Below are 19,721 nucleotides of genomic sequence, written 5' to 3' on the forward strand. Positions count from 1 at the left end.
CGCAATCCCTTTTTCAAGGTTTAGGCTCGCTGTTAGTTGGGTATGCTCTTTCCATAGGCGACTTTCCAGAAGGTCTTCAAGGTAGATATGTTCTTCTTTTCTTCTCAGAGAGACCATACTTTTTTTTGGTCTGGGCGCACAGAAGGGAGAGTGGGCCGGGTTTCAAGCCTGGTTGCATGTGACTGAGTCGGGAGAGGGGGGCGAAGAGATCCGCAACTTTCACTGCAAAATTAAATTTTTTTTTCCGTCTTTCTTTTTCTAGTAAGATTTCAATATCATCCTTCGAGAATCTTTAATCCTCCTGTTCGTCATGCTATGAATATAGGTAGGCAAATCACGCCATTTCTTTTGAAGAGTAGCGTTCATCTGACATAATTCACTTTCACTTCGAAAGCATCTTTTGAAATCGTTTTCCCACTTTATTGTTGTTATCCAAAAATCGAAGAAGATTCATAATTCACATTAATTTCTGACGTCCGCTGTCCTCCAAAAGAGATTGTTAGCAAGCAGCACTACTACTAATTCCCGTTCGATAGGTCCCCATTCGGGGGCTTCAACCAGCATTTCGCCCCATGCATCGTGAATTGGATCTGTTACTACGGGACTCGTTTTTTGCTTTCTTTTCCTTTAGCTATTAAGATGTTTCAGTTCGCAAGGTCGTCTTTTGTCATAAGATATTGGAACATCCATTTGGAAGAAATAATTGAAGCAAGAATTTATTTCGGTCGTGGTACTAAGAAATGAAATCCTAAAATGACACTATATCTCTACAAAACATAAAGCGAATCTTTGGTTGAATCTCTTGTCTACAATTAATACTATAATTTAAACTTATGATTTAATTGGATAATATTACAACTTTTAAAATGAAAATTCAATTTTTTTTCTTAAGTAAATGGCCCACCTTCTGCGTGACATAATGTCAGTTGCATGTGGTATAGATTAGCAAAAAAAAAAAAAAAAAGAATAAGGACGGTTGAATTAAAATATATTAATGAATTCATAGTGCGAATTATATTTTGAACACTATACTATTTTCAAACATCAACCTTCCACGTTTGCAACGAAAGTTTTTATACGCTCCCACACATTTACTTATTAAAAATTAAAAATTTTATAGTCTAGTATAAAAACTTTTAAACTTTTAAATTTACTACATTTTTTTTCATCTAATCCTTCAATTTTCTTGAAACTATGTATCTACTATCTAATCCTGACTAAAGAAATGTTATTCTACAAACTAACACTATTAATTATTTAAACATTTGTATCTCTTAATTAAATTACTGACAAATTTGTAAATAATTTATACTCAATGAAAATAATTTAATACAAATTTGTAAATACATTTCAAAAAATTTATAGATAGAGTAAAATAAATAAAAAGTGGAAAGTACGTAAATTAAAATAAACGTTTTAAGTATTTAAATAGGGGGGGATAAACACATAAATCTTAATTACCTTCACTCCAACTATTACAATTCACAAGTAGAAGAAGAAAAGAAGAAATTAGGAGAGAAAAAAAAGAAAAAAGAGAGAAAAAAAGAGACAAGGGTGGGGCTGTCTCGCTCTGGCAGCCGGTAGCCGGTAGCCGGTGGGAAGGTGGTTTGACCGTTCAAACGGGAAAAAGGAAAAAAGAAAAAGGAAAAAAAAAAGAAAAGGTAAGCCCTTCCTTAAGACAGGTCTACAGCATAGCAACGACTTCTGGTTTGGTTTCAAAGAAATTCAACATTTTTTTTGTGTTCAATTTCTGCAATTTCGTAGCTTCCTTCTCCGGCTTCGTTATGGAAGCCGTGAAGCTCTGCATGGTGCCACCTCCATCTCTTCTTCGGCTGTGACATTTGTTGTTCGATTCTTTACTCCAACTCTCCTCGGTCCTGTTGCGGTCAACGGGGCTCCCTCGCGTTTTCGGCAGCTTCCTGGAAGGTTCCGCGGAATCAATTGGTCAATGAGGACGGAGCTGTGATTCCAGGATTCTTTTGGGATTTGATCTCTTTCCGCTCCTGGAGATTGATTCGTAATCCTCGTCGTCTCTGTGTTCGATATGGCTAATTGTTCCCAGTGTGAAATAAGAGCGTGATTCTGGTTTGCGATATGTCGGTGATGTTGGGTTCTTCGTCTTCTCTGTGGATCGTTTTGGTGCTCGGTTTCGTTTCGCTGATATCTGCTAATCCTGAAGGTATTTGCTTCTTGAATTACTCGCTAATTTTTTTCCCTCTGGGTTTTGTTTCTTCTGTACGATTTGATGCCGTTAACCACGGACGAATGTGTCCCATCTGTGCCGTTATGATCGTCATGAAATCTGATATATAGATTGGGGTGGGTGCTTGGGAATTAGTTAGCTATCTGGGCATAGTTTGAATGAAACCACTCCAGCATTTTTCCAGTCGCGGGTTTTCTTCCTAGGTACGTTGCGCATAACTTTAGTACAGGCCGACCTGCGCGATTACATTTCTGGGATAGGACTGCACAGTTTGGATTAAGAAGCAGGATTTATGTGTTTTGCGAGTGACTTGCTAAATTTATTGCCAAGCTTTAGCCTCTTGGAAATTTAATAGAACTTGAAGTTTTTGCGGTTCGTGACTGCAATCAACTCCAAGCCTTCTAAAGACGTCAGCTTCATTGTACCCAGTTTTTTTGTTTTCCCTTTGTTTTCCTGTCTAATTGAAATTCTGAATATGTGAACTACGTGCTGTGCTCATGTATGCTTGTTTCTTGGACTAATTGTTATGAACTTCCGTGGGGGCAGGCGATGCTTTGAATGCATTAAAGTCAAATTTGCAAGATCCCAATGGCGTCCTGCAGAGTTGGGATCCTACACTTGTTAATCCCTGCACATGGTTCCATGTCACCTGTGACAGTGAGAATAGTGTCACTCGAGTGTAAGCTTCTATGCCTACTAGGAGCTTGGAAGAAATGTTGCTTTTGGAATTTTCTATCATGAATCCTGGCCCCTCAATCTTTCCCTTTTTATTTGCCCAGCGATCTTGGAAATGCAAATCTATCTGGAACATTAGTTCCACAACTTGGTCAGCTTCGGAGTTTGCAATATTTGTAAGTGTTCATTAATTTGTGCCTGCACCGATCTTTTGGTTTTTTTTTTATAAATTTTTTTTATTTTATTCTCCATTGCGATTGCATTTTCTTTCCCATTCGGGTTGTGGCGGTTCAAAAGATTTGTAGATGGAGTTTGCTGGTTTTGTTTTTGATTGACCAATGACTATATTTTCATTTATTTTCTTACCTAATTTTATAAATTACATTTCTCATAAATGGTACACATCTTAGTCTTTATACCTTTATGAAGGGTTGCAAATTAGAAAGCAATGATTCAATTGACTGGATTTTCGCTGCTTATATTCTTATAAAGTCAAAGCAAGGGGGTGCAATTAATTTACGTTAATAATAATATTTGTAAATAATGTGAACTGATATGATATGACAGGGAGCTTTATAGTAACAATATTAATGGAGAAATTCCAAAGGAGCTTGGGGATTTGACAAACTTGGTGAGCTTGGATCTTTACTTGAACAATTTAACTGGTCCCATACCCGTCACACTTGGCCAGCTTGAAAAACTGCGTTTCCTGTATGGCTACACATCCTTAATCTTTTCCCCATTCAGTAAACTTGTTTAGCATCTGCTTGATATTTTCCTGTTCTTTTGCCCATGCTTTTACTTGTTTGTTTGATTTAATTTTTGGAGAATGAATTTTTTTTGTTTAATCTTTTAATAGTTTGATTTGATTTGAAAAGAGAGCAAAAAAAAAAAAAAAAATCTCAAGTGAGTAGTCAACTTTATGTCAGCTTCGTAGTAATTTATGCATAGTTGGAATAAGACACATCTACTTTATACATATATTTTCAACTTAACTTTTCAAAATTTTAGAACAAGGCTAGTGCAGATTGGCTTTCTTTGCAAGGGGCTCAATTCTTCAAACGGAACCCAACCTATACAAGATCAAGGTGCTACTCCCTTCCACTCATGCCACAAGTGGCTCATTTATGTAGTAGTTGCTCCTCCTTGCTCACCGACTTAAGAATCAGAAGGTGATTTTTGGGTATTTTTGGTGGGACGCTTTGGTTATGAATGTTGGTGCTCTAGGTTTATGGATGGAGTTAGTCCACGGAAGTCTTCCAAAGTCAATCAACATAAACATGGTATGGCTAATTAGGCTTGGTTGAGAAGGCCATTTTCAGGGGTGCATTGATTAGTTATGCCCTACTGTTGGTTAGGTTGGGATCGTGGTCACCCATCTCGGGTTTGCTTGGAGATTAGATCTATGAGTTTTTTTTTTTTTTTTTTTTTGTTGAACAAAAAATAACTTACGAAAAGGGAAAAAATTCAAGATACAAACCCCCAAAGGGGTGAAAGAACAAGAAAGAAGAAGAAAAAGAGAAAAATAAGATAGAAATATCTCAACAAGAGCAATACAAACACAGAAGATAAAGAACATTAGAAACCAAGGGAGAATGATGAAGAACTCAGATTTAGATCTATGAGATTGACCGACCAACGGAAGGGTTTGGCTATTTCTTTCTATTTAAAAGGAGCCAACTGTCTATGGACCTTATTCTACGCTTTTTTGGACAACACGAAATTCTCATTTTAATATAGGGTAGCCATACTTGTGATAACCAGGATTTTGTTCTATGAACGAGGGTGAGATGTTAGAAGTGGGAATTGTTTTTTGTGTTGTAGAGGGAGGGATTGACCTTTCTTATGCATATTCAATCATCTAGCGTGACCCTATAAAAATGCCCTCAAATTGACACAAATAACATTGATTGGGTAATTACAAAAAGAATTAATTATAAAGAGAACTCCAATTTGAAGTTGAAAAAACTAAGAAGTGATGTGAGAAATTTCAATCTTCATTATTTAATTTCACTCTTTCAAGGATGCTATTTAGGTGGATGTAAATCCTCAATTTAACTAATGTAATAACCAGGCCTCAAAAAAGCTAATACTACTTGGATTTTCTCCTTGGAGCAGCCCTAGGTAACTTAATGGCCAATGACCCAATTTGAACTCTCAGCAACAGCTTTGGATTCTATATCCCCTATTTCCATGTTGATGTCACTAACACTTCTTTTCTCCAAGCAGCCCTACGTGTTGTTTCTTTATTCTTTTTTAGTATGACTTAGCGCGGGAGAAGTGAAGAAGCAACACCTACCACACAAAGCTTCCTTGAGGAGGCTTGGTTAGTTATTTTTCAAGCTTGCCTTAAATTTGATTTAGATGTTGGCCTCAGGAAAGTGTAGGTTGGTTTTCAACTCCATCTCGCCCGACATTTTATTCTTGAGGGAGTATAGTTTTGGAGCAAACTATTCATTACTGTATTGCCCTAATCCAAGGAAGGGCTTTAGGAGCATTGTTTAAGGGAAGGAAAACGTGATTGACAAGCCACTTTGAGGACTGATATGGGGTAGCATTGCATGTGGCTTAAGTCATCCTACCCCAAGTGGTGGCCTGGTTTGGCCCGTGAAGAAATCCACACAGACACTTCTATTTAAAATTTTTATTTATGTTAGCTAGCAGCATCTGGGCTTCTGTGGTTAAGGTTGTTGAACACAACTCATTATTGAAGAAGGGAAAAGAATATGTTTCTACTTTTGGTTTGAGACATAAAAGAAATAAGCAATAATGAAATAGACATCGAGAATTTTCTCTTAGCAAGTGGAACAAGAAAGGTACAAGAGTCTTTGGAGATTGCTTGGGTAAAGTTAATAGAGACGGGATATCTAGTGATTTACCAACACTTATTTATTTGTTTATTTTTTTGATAAAAGATGATTTCATTGAACAAATGAGAGACAAAAGTACAAAAGTATGCTGGATCAAAAGGCTCTCCAATTGGCATAATTAGAAGTTGAATAGTAATTATAAAAAAAATTGGATTTAATGCACCAAGAAGAACCGCATTGATTCCCAAAGGTTGAAAAAAGGTTGCTCTTTTTTTCTTTAATAAGAAACTGTACTTTCATAATCCCAACCCAAGGGAGATAAGGTATACAAAATGATGGGAGTTGAGACATCCCCACCAAGCCAAAGGGATTATTGAAAAGACTCTCAGTTGGCAGAGATAGGTGAATTTTTAATTACAAAAGTCATGCACAGCACACAAATGACGGCTACAAAAGTTTGGTCATGCTGGTCTTTGGTTTCGTCAGAATTCATTGCTTCACACCAATTTACAATAGAAAACTAATGTTAAATCCTTGCGGACACAGTTGCTGCTTTATATTCCTGTGTCATCTTCAAATCTGAATTACTGCTTTATATGTCTGTGTGGCATCCTTGCTCAATTGTATCTAGTTTGATTGTGTTTTTTCCTTTCGTTTGTTGTATTTCTGTGCTTTTTTGAACTCACTATAAAGTGGATCTCTAACATGATTTTCTTCTCCATATGGAAAATAGGCGTCTTAACAACAACAGCTTAACGGGAACTATTCCAATGTCATTAACTAATGTGAAATCCTTGCAAGTCCTGTGAGTGTTTGCTTATTAATATTATTCCTCAGGACCTGTAGTTCTTGCTGTTTTTATGTCATGTCCATTTCTTTTTTGTTTAAGGTAACATTATCACTCAATTGTACTGCAGGGATCTTTCATACAACGGCCTAACTGGAGATGTTCCGGTCAATGGTTCTTTCTCTCTTTTTACCCCTATCAGGTAATGAGCTTTGTGTTTTCATTGTTTTCTTTCTTTATCATATTACAATAGCCCACTAAGAATTGCTGACCATCCTTCTCTATGCAGTTTTGCTCATAATAATCTTAATGAATCTGCACATACTCCACCACCTCCTTTACCACCTTCACCAACCCCTGCATCAGGTTTGGTATCATACAAGTTTCTTATACTTTTCTTTAAATGTGTTACTTGATATCCGTTGATTGTACTTCATATTTTAAAATTTTACTGATTTTCTTGGCTATTCTGTGTGCTCCAAGTTAAAGAGAGATTTCCAAGCTTCTCAAAAGCTTGGAGGTCTTGAAATTGCCTCGTTGACTTAGTACATTTTGTATTCTACTTTCTTCTCTATATATATATAGAATTGTTTTAGAAAGAAGTGAAGAAAACACATGAAAACAATAAACATACAAAGTCCAGTTAGTTGTCCTGCTGGCAGTAATTGTGACCTTTTAACTTTTTTTTTTAATTTTACATCTGTTAAAATTGCACCTGGATGGGGATGAGCATACTGAGTTGAATATAGTTTAGTTGAAGGCCTATACTCTTTGCCTAGACATCTTAGCTAAATGCTTTTCGCCTGATACCATCCAGTGAATTACTGTTGGATCATTACTCTTATATCTTTTTTACAATATTAATATGTAAAGACATAAGATAGTGTGATCTTTCTCCTGTATTCTATTATACCTTGTGCCTGATTCATTTTCTCTAAACATAATTATATCCAGTACTCATAGCTGCCATTTACAATAACTAGACTGTTCAACTTTGACGTCTAAAAGCAAAGTTGATATGGGTCAATATGATTAAAGAAATTATTTTGGAAATATGGTTGGATAGGAACCATAAGATATTTGAAGAAAAACATGTCCAGTGGTGTGAGAGAGTAGATATTGCTGAGTGTAGAGTTGTGTTCTTTATTTTCTTTATTTAGTAACTACTCCACTGGATATCACGAACCATTTGAGTTATTTTTTCTGGGTCTGAAAGGAGGAGGGGGTAAGTTCTTGTTTTTGTTGTAACTTCTCAATTATCAAGAAAAGAAAAACACATTTCTTCATGGGGGAAAAAAAGATATATATGGTCATTTGTCACTGTTGATTAAACTATTGGCTTGATCTTTCTATGGCGTTATTACCTTCCTGTTCAATTTGATGCATGGGTTTAGGTAATAGTGCCACTGGAGCAATTGCTGGTGGAGTTGCTGCTGCTGCTGCTTTACTGTTTGCTGCTCCTGCAATTGCACTTGCTCTGTGGCGTCGGAAGAAACCACAAGATCATTTCTTTGATGTACCTGGTTAGTGTACTTAGCAACAAAGCTATCAAAATGTTGTGTTCCTACGTCATGTTAGAGGCTTATGTGTTCCATTTCTATTCTTATACAGCCGAAGAGGATCCAGAAGTTCATCTTGGTCAGCTCAAAAGGTTCTCTCTACGTGAATTACAAGTTGCAACAGATCATTTTAGCAACAAACAAATTCTAGGGAAAGGTGGTTTTGGCAAGGTCTACAAGGGACGGCTGGCTGATGGATCTCTAGTGGCAGTTAAAAGACTTAAAGAGGAGCGATCCCAGGGTGGGGAGCTGCAATTCCAAACAGAAGTGGAGATGATTAGCATGGCTGTACATCGTAATTTGCTCCGCCTGCGTGGCTTTTGTATGACACCAACTGAGCGGGTGCTGGTCTATCCATATATGGTTAATGGAAGTGTAGCATCATGCTTAAGAGGTATTGTTGAATGTTGAGTATTCTTTTTTATACCACACAATATAAATAATGGATTTTAAAACTCTGCATAAAGTTGCAGTGGTACAATAAAAAATATTACTCGCTGAGGGGGTCTTTATCTTGTGAATCCGTAATGACGTAAATTTTACTTTATGAACTTTTAAACTATTGGAACTTTAACAGAAAGATCCATTTCGAGATCAGTAAATGAAAATCAACATGTTTTGCACACCACATGATGAATTTTCACATGAAACTCTCGCGTTCTGGTTTTATTTCAGAGCGTTCAGAAACACAACCTCCACTTAGTTGGTTGCACCGAAAACGCATTGCTTTGGGATCTGCAAGGGGGCTTGCTTATCTACATGATCATTGTGATCCTAAGATAATTCATCGTGATGTGAAAGCTGCAAACATTTTGCTTGATGAGGAGTTCGAAGCTGTTGTGGGTGATTTTGGGTTGGCCAAGCTCATGGACTACAAAGATACTCATGTCACAACTGCTGTACGTGGAACAATTGGGCATATAGCGCCCGAGTACCTTTCGACTGGAAAGTCTTCTGAAAAGACTGATGTTTTCGGGTATGGGGTAATGCTTCTTGAACTCATAACTGGACAGAGGGCCTTTGATCTTGCTCGGCTTGCAAATGATGATGATGTCATGCTTCTTGATTGGGTACGTTTTGCCTTACTGCGATATCTTTGGATGATCTTCATTAATATTTTGGCACCTCTGAAAATATGGTTTAGTTTATTAATATTTTTCAATATGAGTAAAACATGACATTACTCCCACTTCATACTAGTACAATAAATTAAAGGGGGTTGGATAATTTAGTTTATTAGTATCTCTTAACATTGCTTCATCGGCCTTTTAGGTTTTGATCATTAAGGCATCATAAGAAGTATATTTTTGTCTAACCACCATGGATTAACTTTACGGGTATATATTTGAACGCCTTAAAGTTGTATGATCCATTAGTGACTTGATATATTAATGTATACAAGATTAAGATTTGGGATCAAGCAATAGATAGATTGTGACAGTAGCTGAGATGCAGTTAAGTAGCTTGGACTCTAGGGAAGTATTCATTTTTATATTCATGAATTGGGACCTATAGGTGAAAGGACTTCTGAAAGACAAGAGGTTGGAAACACTAGTTGATCCTGATCTTGCGGGAAACTATGCGGATGACGAAGTCGAGCAGCTTATTCAAGTTGCTCTGTTGTGCACACAAGGCACGCCTACAGAGCGGCCTAAGATGTCGGAGGTTGTACGGATGCTTGAAGGTGATGGCTTGGCCGAAAGATGGGAAGAATGGCAGAAAGAGGAGCGGTTCCATCAAGACGTCAGCCGCCATCCTCACCCGAGTACTACCTGGATTCTTGACTCTACTGCTGAAATTCCTCCTGATGAATTGTCTGGTCCAAGATGATTCCTTGAAGCCCCCTCTTGTAAGTTCAGAGTGATATATATAATCTCTCTCTTCTCTCTCTCTATATATCACATTTGTGCATATAATTTTCTCCTTTTTTCTTTTCTTTAAGAAATAATATTATCATAATTTAGCTTTGTTCATCTTGTACCTCAAATCTGAGTAATTTAAGCAATTTCTAGAGGGGTTGCTAACCAAATTAGCAACAAACCAGAAGATAATAGCAGCCCCCCTCCCCCTTCTCCTCTCCAAATAACTCTTTAATTTTTGAGAATTCAACTAATTTTTCAAATTTGATCTGATGAAGTGATGTTGCATAAATCTATTGGTTTTAATAATCAAATCAAATTTCCCTTCCTTTACTGCTAATAAATTTATATTACATCACTTTGATGGATTGGATTTGATGAATCATTGAATTCTCTTAGTTTATTTTTCTCAGGATTAGGTTTTGTCTACAATAACAGTGTTTGTATCTTGATTTCTGGAGAACCCAGAGTACATATTATTATAATCATGAAGACTTTTCTTGGCCTATTTTTTTAGGATCTGGTGTGATTAATTTTCACTGAATTGTCTAAATTCCTCCGCATAAATACTCATGAAGATCGAGACCGAAACCTGAGTTACTAATAGTGAGTTTGGAAGTACTTTTGAATGGGCGAATCACTAGTTCTGTAAGCACTTTTGAGAGAAGCATTATTTACACTTCAGAATGCTTTTTGAGATATTTTTAAAATTGTCAAAGTCAACATTATTTGATAACTAAACAATACAGCTGAAAGATATTGGAGAGATGATTTGACAGGAAGATTATAACCTTGAACTGCAATATTCTGTACCCTCAGCGGTGTTTTAATCCCATAAAATTCTTTTGTAATTACAGCTTTCTTATGGTTATTAACAGTTGGGGGTGATCTCGGGCCGTGTTTCCTCGTGGCCGTTCGTTTCTTTTGTAAAATACATAGCATTGTTGTAGGGTGAGACACTTGTCCCGTGAGATTAATCAAGGTGTTCGTAAGCTGGTTCGCACACTCACGAATATCAATTAATAAAGAGCATGATCTTAGAAAGTTAATGAAATGGGGCAAATGAAGTAATTACTCTAATAGCTTTGTTGTTTCATCAGAATTCTGGGTGCAACCTTCTATTCATGATCTACAGATTCTCATTTCACAAACATCAAGATGCAGATGAGTTTTACTTCTGAATCTTCTCTCATATCTTGACTTATAAACTTAGAAAAAAGTGTAAAATGTGGTTAAGAAATATATCATATTGTTTTATTTCTTTTAGTGGTAGAGAGGCGATGATCTGACATTAAAAGAAAAAAGTGACATGTAAGAAATTTGTTGACATTGATTATGGATAGTGGTAGAATTTTGAGCAACTCTATATTTTATTTCAAATTATAATTATAATCAAACTTGAAAGATCTAAATGTTATTTGGCTGGTTCAGTATCCAATCTCGCAATTATTAAACTTGGAAAAAAAACTAAAAATATTACAAATTACAATGATAGTGAGTTTAGTTTAATAAGTCCTTTAACTAAAAGTCTATCAAATAAGTTTATGAACTTTTAATTTGAATTTTAATAATGACTTAATTTTGTGTCTAGGATGATTTTGTCAAATTCTTATCCAATCTTTGACAAATCACAAGAGGGGTGTGCTTGCAAGAAAGTCGTACAAAAATCACATTATTGACTCCATGCAATTAATATTATTTTTTGGTAACTTTTGTCAAAGGAAAATTAAACCAGCATAGTCTTAACTAAAAGATTGTGAATTCGGAATCCACTCCTAAATATTATTGTACAAAAAGAACAATGATTAACATTATTCTACCCGCTCTAATTTGTATTTAATTTCAATGATCTCCATAAATAAGTAAAATGCCTAAAAAATGTATCTACTATTATTATTGCACATCGACGAAAAGGTGTGAAGGATATCGGTGACAAGAAGGAAGCGATGGGAAAAAGAAGACATGCTGGAGACCAAGAAAATGAGAAGGGTAGGAGGAAAAGAGACATGTCACATATATAACTCGTAGAGCTAATATAATTTGCTAAATCAACCAATCTAGTCAGGCCGATCATTTTTCGTCATGACTATTTAAAATTATTTTTCAAATTTCATAGACATATTATCAAACTTAAACATAAAGACCAAAAGCTTATTAATTAAGTCAACATCACTTCTTTCCACAAGTTTGGAGGTTCGATCTCTATCTTCATAATTATTTTATTACCCGGAAAAAATTACATGAATTAATTTAGACCAAAATGGAGGTAAAATGTTACTTCAACATAATTAATCCGACAAAAAAATATTAGTTCAAATTTCAAATCTTACCTTTGGTTTATAATATTCTAAAAAAGAATTAGAGGTAAAAAAGCGATTTACGCAGAAGGAAGAAACGATTCACGTAATCCTTTACCGGAGAAGCGATTCAGAGAAGGGGCAGTCCCTATGATCCTGCCCCACCCTTGTTTCTCAAGCCAGATCTCATCTCTATGCTAAAAAGGACGAAAAGGAAAAAACAACGAACGCTGCCGCCGGTTCTCTTCCCCACCAATCGGACCTCGCCGCCGGCTGAACCTCCGATTAGTGAGTTCTTTCCGTCCAACGCCGGTGGTGGGTTTTGATCGCGCGGTGCCGGATTTGTTTGTTTCAGAGGTAAAAGTGACGGGAAAGTTTGCGGGGTCGGGGTTTGAATGGGGTTTTGGAATTAGCTAAAGAACTCCACTTTTTTAATTTAATTTGTGTTTTTTTTTCAAGAATGACCCATTTGCGCTAAAACCCCTATTTTTCCCCGCATAAATGCACGTCAATGCGACTGGTTATTTTACTCATACTGCGATTTGGCGTCTGAATTCAAGCATTCAACGGTCGAACCTACCCCCATTGCTGGGTTAACTTCCTTCTTTTGGCTCTGGCGGTTGGCACATTTCTGCAGGAATTTTCTAATTTCTCTTTCTGGGTCTTGAAATTCCAGTCAGTTTTTTAACCGCCGTTGCCGGAATTGTGATCTTCCTCTGCTGAATCGGAGACATTTTGCAAAATTTTGACTACCCATTTGTTTTTTGAGGTATGAGCTGCAATTGTTCCTCTCCCCTTCAAACGTCTGCTTTCGCTCCTGTAATTTCTTCAAGGAATCGTTTGTTTTACCAGTCTAGGTTGTAAGGCCGCGAATTATCTTTCCTTTTGGTGTATGTTCAGTCCCTGTATTTTTTTCTCCATGTTCACTTTGTCTAATTCATTCAACTACTACTCTCTGGAGTCGTTTTCCGTTTCCTTTTCCGAATTTATAATCTGGGTTTGTAAGTTGGATCGCGTCAGAGGACTTTTTCCATTTCTTCGTAAACTCGGATCGTATTGCTAGCTAGACTTATATGAATGCGTTTGTAGTAACTCCATCAACTTTACTGGTCATAGACTGGGTTTAAGCGATGGATTTAGGATTTTTAGATCTAGTGTTGGATAGGATCTTGCTACCTGCCAATGAGTCCATCTGTTGATCTGAAAATTTCGATTAACATGAAAGGTTTAAATGAATCACAAGGAAAGAAGTCATAACATATGTGTCAACAATTGGGGTTTGTGACATCTGAATATTTAGGTCTAGTATCTTTTTTTTCAGTTGTCTGCCAATTTATTGTTTGGAAGTCATAAATTATCTATTGATATTAGTTTTAGTGTTTGTCCCTCTTTCAATAAGTTTTCCCCCCGATTTCATATTACCTACAAATGCAACCTGTACTGCTTGCTTAATTTCCCTTATGTGCAAAGTTGTGTGTAAGTGGATTTGGAGCCATTATTTTGTTTACATAGAGAGCTTGGATTCTATTTTATGTTTCATGTCCTAAATTTTTCCTCTCCTTTTTCCAGGTCCTTTTTATTATTTTAAATACTGTTGAAAGATATGAAGATGTTATCAATATCTTCACAGCTACTTGTTTCTGAGAAGTAACAGTTCTCAGAAGTATGCATAGAACTGTTGGTGAAGTATGTCAGTGATGAAAATTCCAAAGCGTTACTGGATCGTTCTTTTAACCTTCATCTGCACTTCTGTTTGTTATGTAGAACGTGTTGGCTTCTCGATTGCATATACTTTTGCAGCTGATGCTGTGGGAGTAGACCAATCAAGCAAAGGAACTATTCTTTCAACATTTTACTATGGGTATGCCTGTTCCCAGGTTCCTGGAGGATGGGCCGCTCAAAAAATTGGAGGGAAAAAGGTTCTCCTGATCTCATTTGTTTTATGGTCGCTGACCTGTGCATTACTCCCACTCGATCCGAGTCGAGTGATGGTCTTAGTAATTGCTCGGTTGCTTGTTGGTGTCGCTCAAGGTTTCATCTTCCCTTCAATCCACACTGTTCTAGCACAGTGGGTTCCTCCTCATGAGAGATCTAGATCTGTTTCTCTTACAACCTCTGGAATGTACCTAGGTGCTGCTGCTGGAATGCTTATCCTTCCAAGCTTGGTGAAGTATAGAGGGCCTCAGTCAGTATTTGCTGCCGAGGCATTGTTAGGTGCCACATGGTCTGTGCTTTGGCTCAAGTATGCAAGCGATCCTCCACGCTCTGAACATCCCAAAGCTGCTGCTGCAGGTTTTGGTGAATCTTTGTTGCCAATCAAAGGAAACCAGAAAGTAAAAGTAGAGAATGGAGGAAATTTGACTCGATCCTCGAAAATCCCGTGGAAGAAAATCTTAATGAGCTTGCCAGTTTGGGCAATAGTGGTGAACAATTTTACCTTCCATTATGCATTATATGTATTGATGAACTGGCTGCCTACTTACTTTGAGCTCGGTCTTCAACTTAGCCTCCAGGAGATGGGTTCTTCTAAGATGTTGCCTTACCTTAACATGTTCATATTCTCGAATATCGGTGGGATAGCTGCCGATCACTTGGTCACCAGGCGAATTTTATCTGTTACGAAAACCCGGAAGTTCTTGAATACAATAGGCTTTGCTGTTGCGTCTCTGGCTCTAATGGCTATCCCCATCTTCAGAACTTCTGGTGGGGCTATCTTCTGCTCATCTGTGGCTCTTGGTTTCTTAGCTTTAGGGAGAGCAGGATTTGCTGTGAATCATATGGATATTGCTCCGCGATATGCCGGTATCGTCATGGGAGTCTCCAACACTGCTGGTACGTTAGCTGGTATTATCGGGGTTGATCTAACTGGCAAACTACTTGAAGCTGCAAAGGCTGCCAATTCAGATCTCTCAAGTCCAGAAAGCTGGAGAGCAGTTTTCTCCATACCAGGGTTGCTCTGCATTATTAGCTCTATTATATTCTTACTCTTCTCAACTGGTGAGAGAATTTTTGACTGAGGTAAGCTTCTTTTTTTCTTCATGGAACTGCCTCGCAAAGATTTGTGATCATCACACCGAGAGGATTTACAAACTTCAAAATGCCAAAAAGAGTTTAAAATGGCATGTAGGATAGCATGAGATCTAATTATTTCATATGCCATATTGTCCCCTTTCTAAGTTACAAAGTTTTTTCTTCAAGGAAATTATTTATGTACCATGATTTAGCATCATTGTAGTTGATAATTGATATTTCTTTGTGACATTTGTTTTGGACAAAATAAAGTCAGCGGAACTACAAATTTGTAACTGTGCACGATATATTGGGCTCATTTCTGATTTCTTTATCTGATTCTGTAGACTTTGATATCAATAATAATGCATAGATAAGGTTTGTTCTATTTCCATTGGGTTTCATGTCTCTGAGATATATCACTGGAAGAATGTAGCCGGTAGTTATATACCGTTGGGTGTATAGGAGAAATTAAAAACTGTATATCGACCATGCATCGAGTCATTAGAAGGGGTGGTGGCTATATAGGAACGTATCACTTACTCTCTTTTCCTGTTGTTGTCTCGCTCTCCTTTCTCCTCTCTTTATGATCATATAGACAATTCTTCAATATTTTTTCTGCGTTAGTCTACTGATCTCATAATCACCCTCCATCGCCAATTATATTCCACAACTAAGTTAGTTAAGTTATTTCATTGTAATTAGACCGCTGATCAACCCTTTGAGACAAAACTAATTTTAAAACCACAAAACCAGAGATAACCGGTTAGAAGCCACCCAACCCGATGTTTAAACTGCTTTTACTGCTTAAACTTTAATGTCTATATATATGTATATAGTCCCTTGTCAATGTCATAACATTATGGAAAGCTAATGCAGGTGTTAATTTTGCATATATCCAATTATATGTTAAAGATAGTGTGTCATCTTCTATTTTTCTATGCCAATTTTCAATTATATTAGTGTAGGGGCTCAGTTGATATTTATGGAAGTACGATGACTAAAATAAATTAAATAAAAGTTGAAGGGTCAGTTAATTAATATGGTAAATTTCACATAATAAATAACAAGTAATTGCTTCAAGTTCAACCTCCATAATAAATCTGATACCTATTTAATAATTCAATGCGCAATTAAAGAAGGGCCATAAACATTATTTAAAAAAAAAACCTTTTTTCCTTTGAAATAGGGAAAAAAAAAACTCAGTTTTCCCTCTTAAAGGTTATAAACGTGACTAATTCAAATTAAGTTAAATTATAAGTAAACTTTATAAGTATGTAATAAGTTTTAAATTTCTAATTTTGTGTCTAATGGAACCGTAGAATTTAAAAGTTTCTGATAACTTTTTTACCCATGTGACATTTTTTAAAATTCACGAATCTAATAGATACAAAATTGAGAAGTCATGGTCCTATCAGACATAAAGTTTAATTTCGTGCGCCCTCTAACAATAAAGCTAGGGTTTGAGCCAAAAATCGGTCACCTAAGTTCTACACGTACTGCAGATGGTAACGTCATACTCGCCAGTGCAAAATGACGAATAAGAAACTTGGTGTCAACCTGTCACCGAGAATGACCTATGCCATGTTACAAGAATCAATACTACTCAATACCTAAATTAAATCTAGAAATCTATTCGACACTTTTAAAATTGAAAAATTTATTAGATATGAAAGTTAAAATAATTTATTAGATATATTTTAAAGACACAACCGTATGGGACTAAATTGTAATCGGTCAAAATTTGTAAGCAAAATACTTAAAAGGTTGAGGGCAGAATTGAGAGATTGTAAAAAATAGGATCAGTATAGTATTTGAGAGTCCCCTCCGCGATTGGACCCATTGGCTTCGTCATCCCCCTGAAAGCGGGGGGCTCAGATCAACGCCTCCGTACGGCCATGGACTTCCACCGGAACCCCTCCCTCAACAACCGCCACTCCCCCTCTCCGTCGTCCTCCTCCGCCTCCACCGCCGCCCCAATTCCCTCTGCCACTGCCACCGCCGCCGCCGACAATGACCCTATGCACTCCTGGTGGGAGTCTGTGTCCAAAGCCCGCTCTCGTATCCACGCCCTTTCCTCCATCCTTCCTCCTCATTCCGACTCCTTCTTCCTCTCCTCCGTCGCCGATTCCGACCGCCCGGCGCTCTCTCTCTTGTCCTCTCATGAAGCTTACTCCGCCATCGCCGCCGCCCTCTCCTCTTCCCTTTCGGGATCTGGTTCTGACCCTCTTTGCCACTGGCTTTACGATACTTTCTTGTCCTCCGATCCCCATCTCCGCCTTGTTGTTCTTTCTTTCCTTCCGCTTCTCTCCTCCTTGTACCTTTCCCGCGTCCATTCCACTTCCTCCGATTCCCCTTCTCTTCCTACCCTCGCCGGCTTCGAGGCTGTGCTTCTCGCGCTTTATTCCTCCGAGGTTAAGTCCCGGGCTGGGAAGCCTGTTCTTGTCTCGATTCCTGATCTTTCCCAGCCTTCTCTCTACCATTCTCCTCGGAATAAGCCCAATTCTGGCGCGCAAGGTCAATCCAGGCCCTCTGTTGGGGTTCTTTCCCCTTCGCTTGAACCACAGAACGCGGTGAAGTCCACCAAAAGAGCTTGCATTGTTGGCGTCGCTTTTGATTGTTATTACAAGCAGATCTCGCAGATGCCGAGCTGGTCAAAGCTTGAATTCTGCCGATCTGCGGCATCGTGGGCTGGCCAAGATTGTTGCTGCAAGAGAGAGTTTGATAAAGAAGATGGTAGTGAAATTGGTGGGTTTCCGGAGATTAGGGTGTCGGAGTATACGGATGAGATAGAGGATGTCGCGGAAGACATGGGTAAACTACAAATTGAGAGGTGTGGGAGCAATTCTGATGATTCAAAACCAATGGGGCCCAGAATTCCGCTGCCGTGGGAGCTTTTGCAGCCAGTGCTTAGAATTTTAGGACATTGTTTGCTGGCTCCTTTGAATTCGCAAGATGTCAAGGATGCAGCTTCCGTTGCTGTCAGGTGTTTATATGCAAGGGCTTCTCATGATTTGGCACCGCAGGTAATATTGGCCACCCGGAGTCTTATTCAGCTTGACAACAGAACTCGTGCGGCTGCAAAGGCTGCTGCTTCAGCAAATTCTTCGTCTAATGCTAATACACCCAGCAAAGATAAGAAACCAGAAATCCTATTGGTCTCAAAATAAACGTTCTGAATGTCATTTGGTTTGCAGGTAACAGATGTTGTATAGTGGATCTGAAGCGGTTGAACATTACTTTCTTTAGGATAATACTGTTTGAATGTCTGTAATCTTGTATGATGGTTAAATTTCTCACTAAGCTACAAGCTTTTTGAGTTGTACTTTCATAGGATTTTACAGTACTTGTGTTCCGTGGCTGAGTAGACCTCTTTGGTTAGAAGTTCATGAGCTTGCTTATACATGGAGGGGGTTTTTTTTTTTCATTCTTAATATTTTTTTTTAATTACAGTTGGTGTGTATTGTCAAGGCTATAAATAACTCAAGTTTTATACGTTGTCGTGTGATTCATTTTGATAGTGATTATTCAAATTTATGTCACATACAATTCATTTGGGTTTGTTTATTTAATCTATAATAATGTTCATTAAGTTGAGCAGCTTGAGCAGCTTGAGCTGAGTTTCTTCTCTTGATTTTAGTTTGGAAATTTTGATTATACATTCGATAAATTATTCTTCTTTGTTGGTAATGGTAGATGGTATTTGTTGTTTACGTGTTTAAGATTCTACTGATTAGTTTGCCCCTGAAATGACATCCTTTGATTTAGTGGTTTATGATCTGGTGGCAAGGCCGGTGTCTGCTATCATGTATGGGGGCATGTTATTCTAAGTAGATTAGTTGTCTGTTTTCCCTGAGATCTTTATTCTTCTTATCTTTTATGCTGTCGGCCGACCTTTTACAACAGTCTCCAGAGTCAGGAAGTTTTCTTAGGGAGGGGTAAAATTTTACATTAAGTTTGCTAGGTTTTTATATATATAGTTTTTCCGATTCTAAATTTATAGGGGGAGGGATGAAATGAGAGGAATAAAATCAAGTATTTTATATGTACTTTTTGAATTACAACAAACTAACAGGAGCACCCGTCCTTCCTTATGTGCTCCGCCCCTAGTTGTATCAATATCAAAGCATTATGTCATAAGTAGTTAAGTCCTCATTGTAGATCTTTTGTTTGCCTCCTGTTTATTTTCCTTCTTTCTTTCTGTCTTTCTCTAAAACCACCTTCTCCTCCTGTTCTCAAACCAGAATCTACCTTAGTCCCACTCTATTTCTCTTTTAAAGGTAGAACTTAGGCCTGTCTATTTGTTTGGCTCCTTTTTCTTCCCTCCTCTCGAGCCACCATCTATCTTACTATTTTTTTTTTCTTTTTAAGATAGAACTTAGGCTTGTCTTTTTGTTTGCCTCCTGTTTTTTCTGTTCTTTCTCAAGCCACACTCTATCTTACACCCTCTCTGCTTCTCTTTTTAAGAATTCTCTGAGGTTTACTGGTCATTTACTGTCCTTCTCTCTCTCTCTCTTCAAAT

The 19,721-nt window shown here is 37.5% G+C and overlaps 3 protein-coding genes across 6 annotated transcripts; all 3 read left to right on the forward strand.

Moving 5' to 3' along the window:
- The first annotated feature begins 1,665 nt into the window (after positions 1–1,665).
- On the forward strand, positions 1,666–10,409 carry LOC111011716 (BRASSINOSTEROID INSENSITIVE 1-associated receptor kinase 1). Of its 2 annotated transcripts, XM_088128343.1 has the most exons (12): positions 1,666–2,179; positions 2,750–2,882; positions 2,983–3,054; positions 3,446–3,509; positions 3,890–3,966; positions 6,422–6,493; positions 6,606–6,677; positions 6,765–6,841; positions 7,870–7,998; positions 8,087–8,428; positions 8,710–9,104; positions 9,550–10,409. In XM_088128343.1, the coding sequence occupies exons 1-12, from the start codon at positions 2,095–2,097 to the stop codon at positions 9,862–9,864; spliced, it is 1,833 nt and encodes a 610-aa protein (XP_087984469.1). In that variant the 5' UTR covers positions 1,666–2,094; the 3' UTR covers positions 9,865–10,409. The 2 variants fall into 2 exon arrangements, with proteins under 2 accessions (XP_087984469.1, XP_022141276.1); XM_022285584.2 differs by lacking the exon at positions 3,890–3,966 and having other exon boundaries at positions 1,668–2,179; positions 3,446–3,589.
- Positions 10,410–12,258: 1,849 nt separating this feature from the next.
- PHT4;6 (phosphate transporter 4;6) lies at positions 12,259–15,505 on the forward strand. Of its 3 annotated transcripts, none has more exons than XM_022285588.2 (3): positions 12,259–12,547; positions 12,650–12,959; positions 13,760–15,505. In XM_022285588.2, the coding sequence occupies exon 3, from the start codon at positions 13,879–13,881 to the stop codon at positions 15,205–15,207; it is 1,329 nt and encodes a 442-aa protein (XP_022141280.1). In that variant the 5' UTR covers positions 12,259–12,547; positions 12,650–12,959; positions 13,760–13,878; the 3' UTR covers positions 15,208–15,505. The 3 variants fall into 3 exon arrangements, with proteins under 3 accessions (XP_022141280.1, XP_022141281.1, XP_022141282.1); XM_022285589.2 differs by having other exon boundaries at positions 12,867–12,959; XM_022285590.2 differs by lacking the exon at positions 12,650–12,959.
- Positions 15,506–16,986: 1,481 nt separating this feature from the next.
- On the forward strand, positions 16,987–18,799 carry LOC111011720 (hyccin). Its single transcript, XM_022285591.2, has one exon. It carries the CDS (start codon positions 17,098–17,100, stop codon positions 18,367–18,369), a length of 1,272 nt encoding a protein of 423 aa, XP_022141283.2. The 5' UTR covers positions 16,987–17,097; the 3' UTR covers positions 18,370–18,799.
- The last annotated feature ends 922 nt before the right edge of the window (positions 18,800–19,721 follow it).

The sequence above is a fragment of the Momordica charantia genome, assembly GCF_013281855.1.
Source record: "Momordica charantia cultivar OHB3-1 chromosome 10 unlocalized genomic scaffold, Mcharantia_2.0 BLBB01000010.1, whole genome shotgun sequence".
In the NCBI taxonomy this organism is placed as follows: domain Eukaryota; kingdom Viridiplantae; phylum Streptophyta; class Magnoliopsida; order Cucurbitales; family Cucurbitaceae; genus Momordica; species Momordica charantia.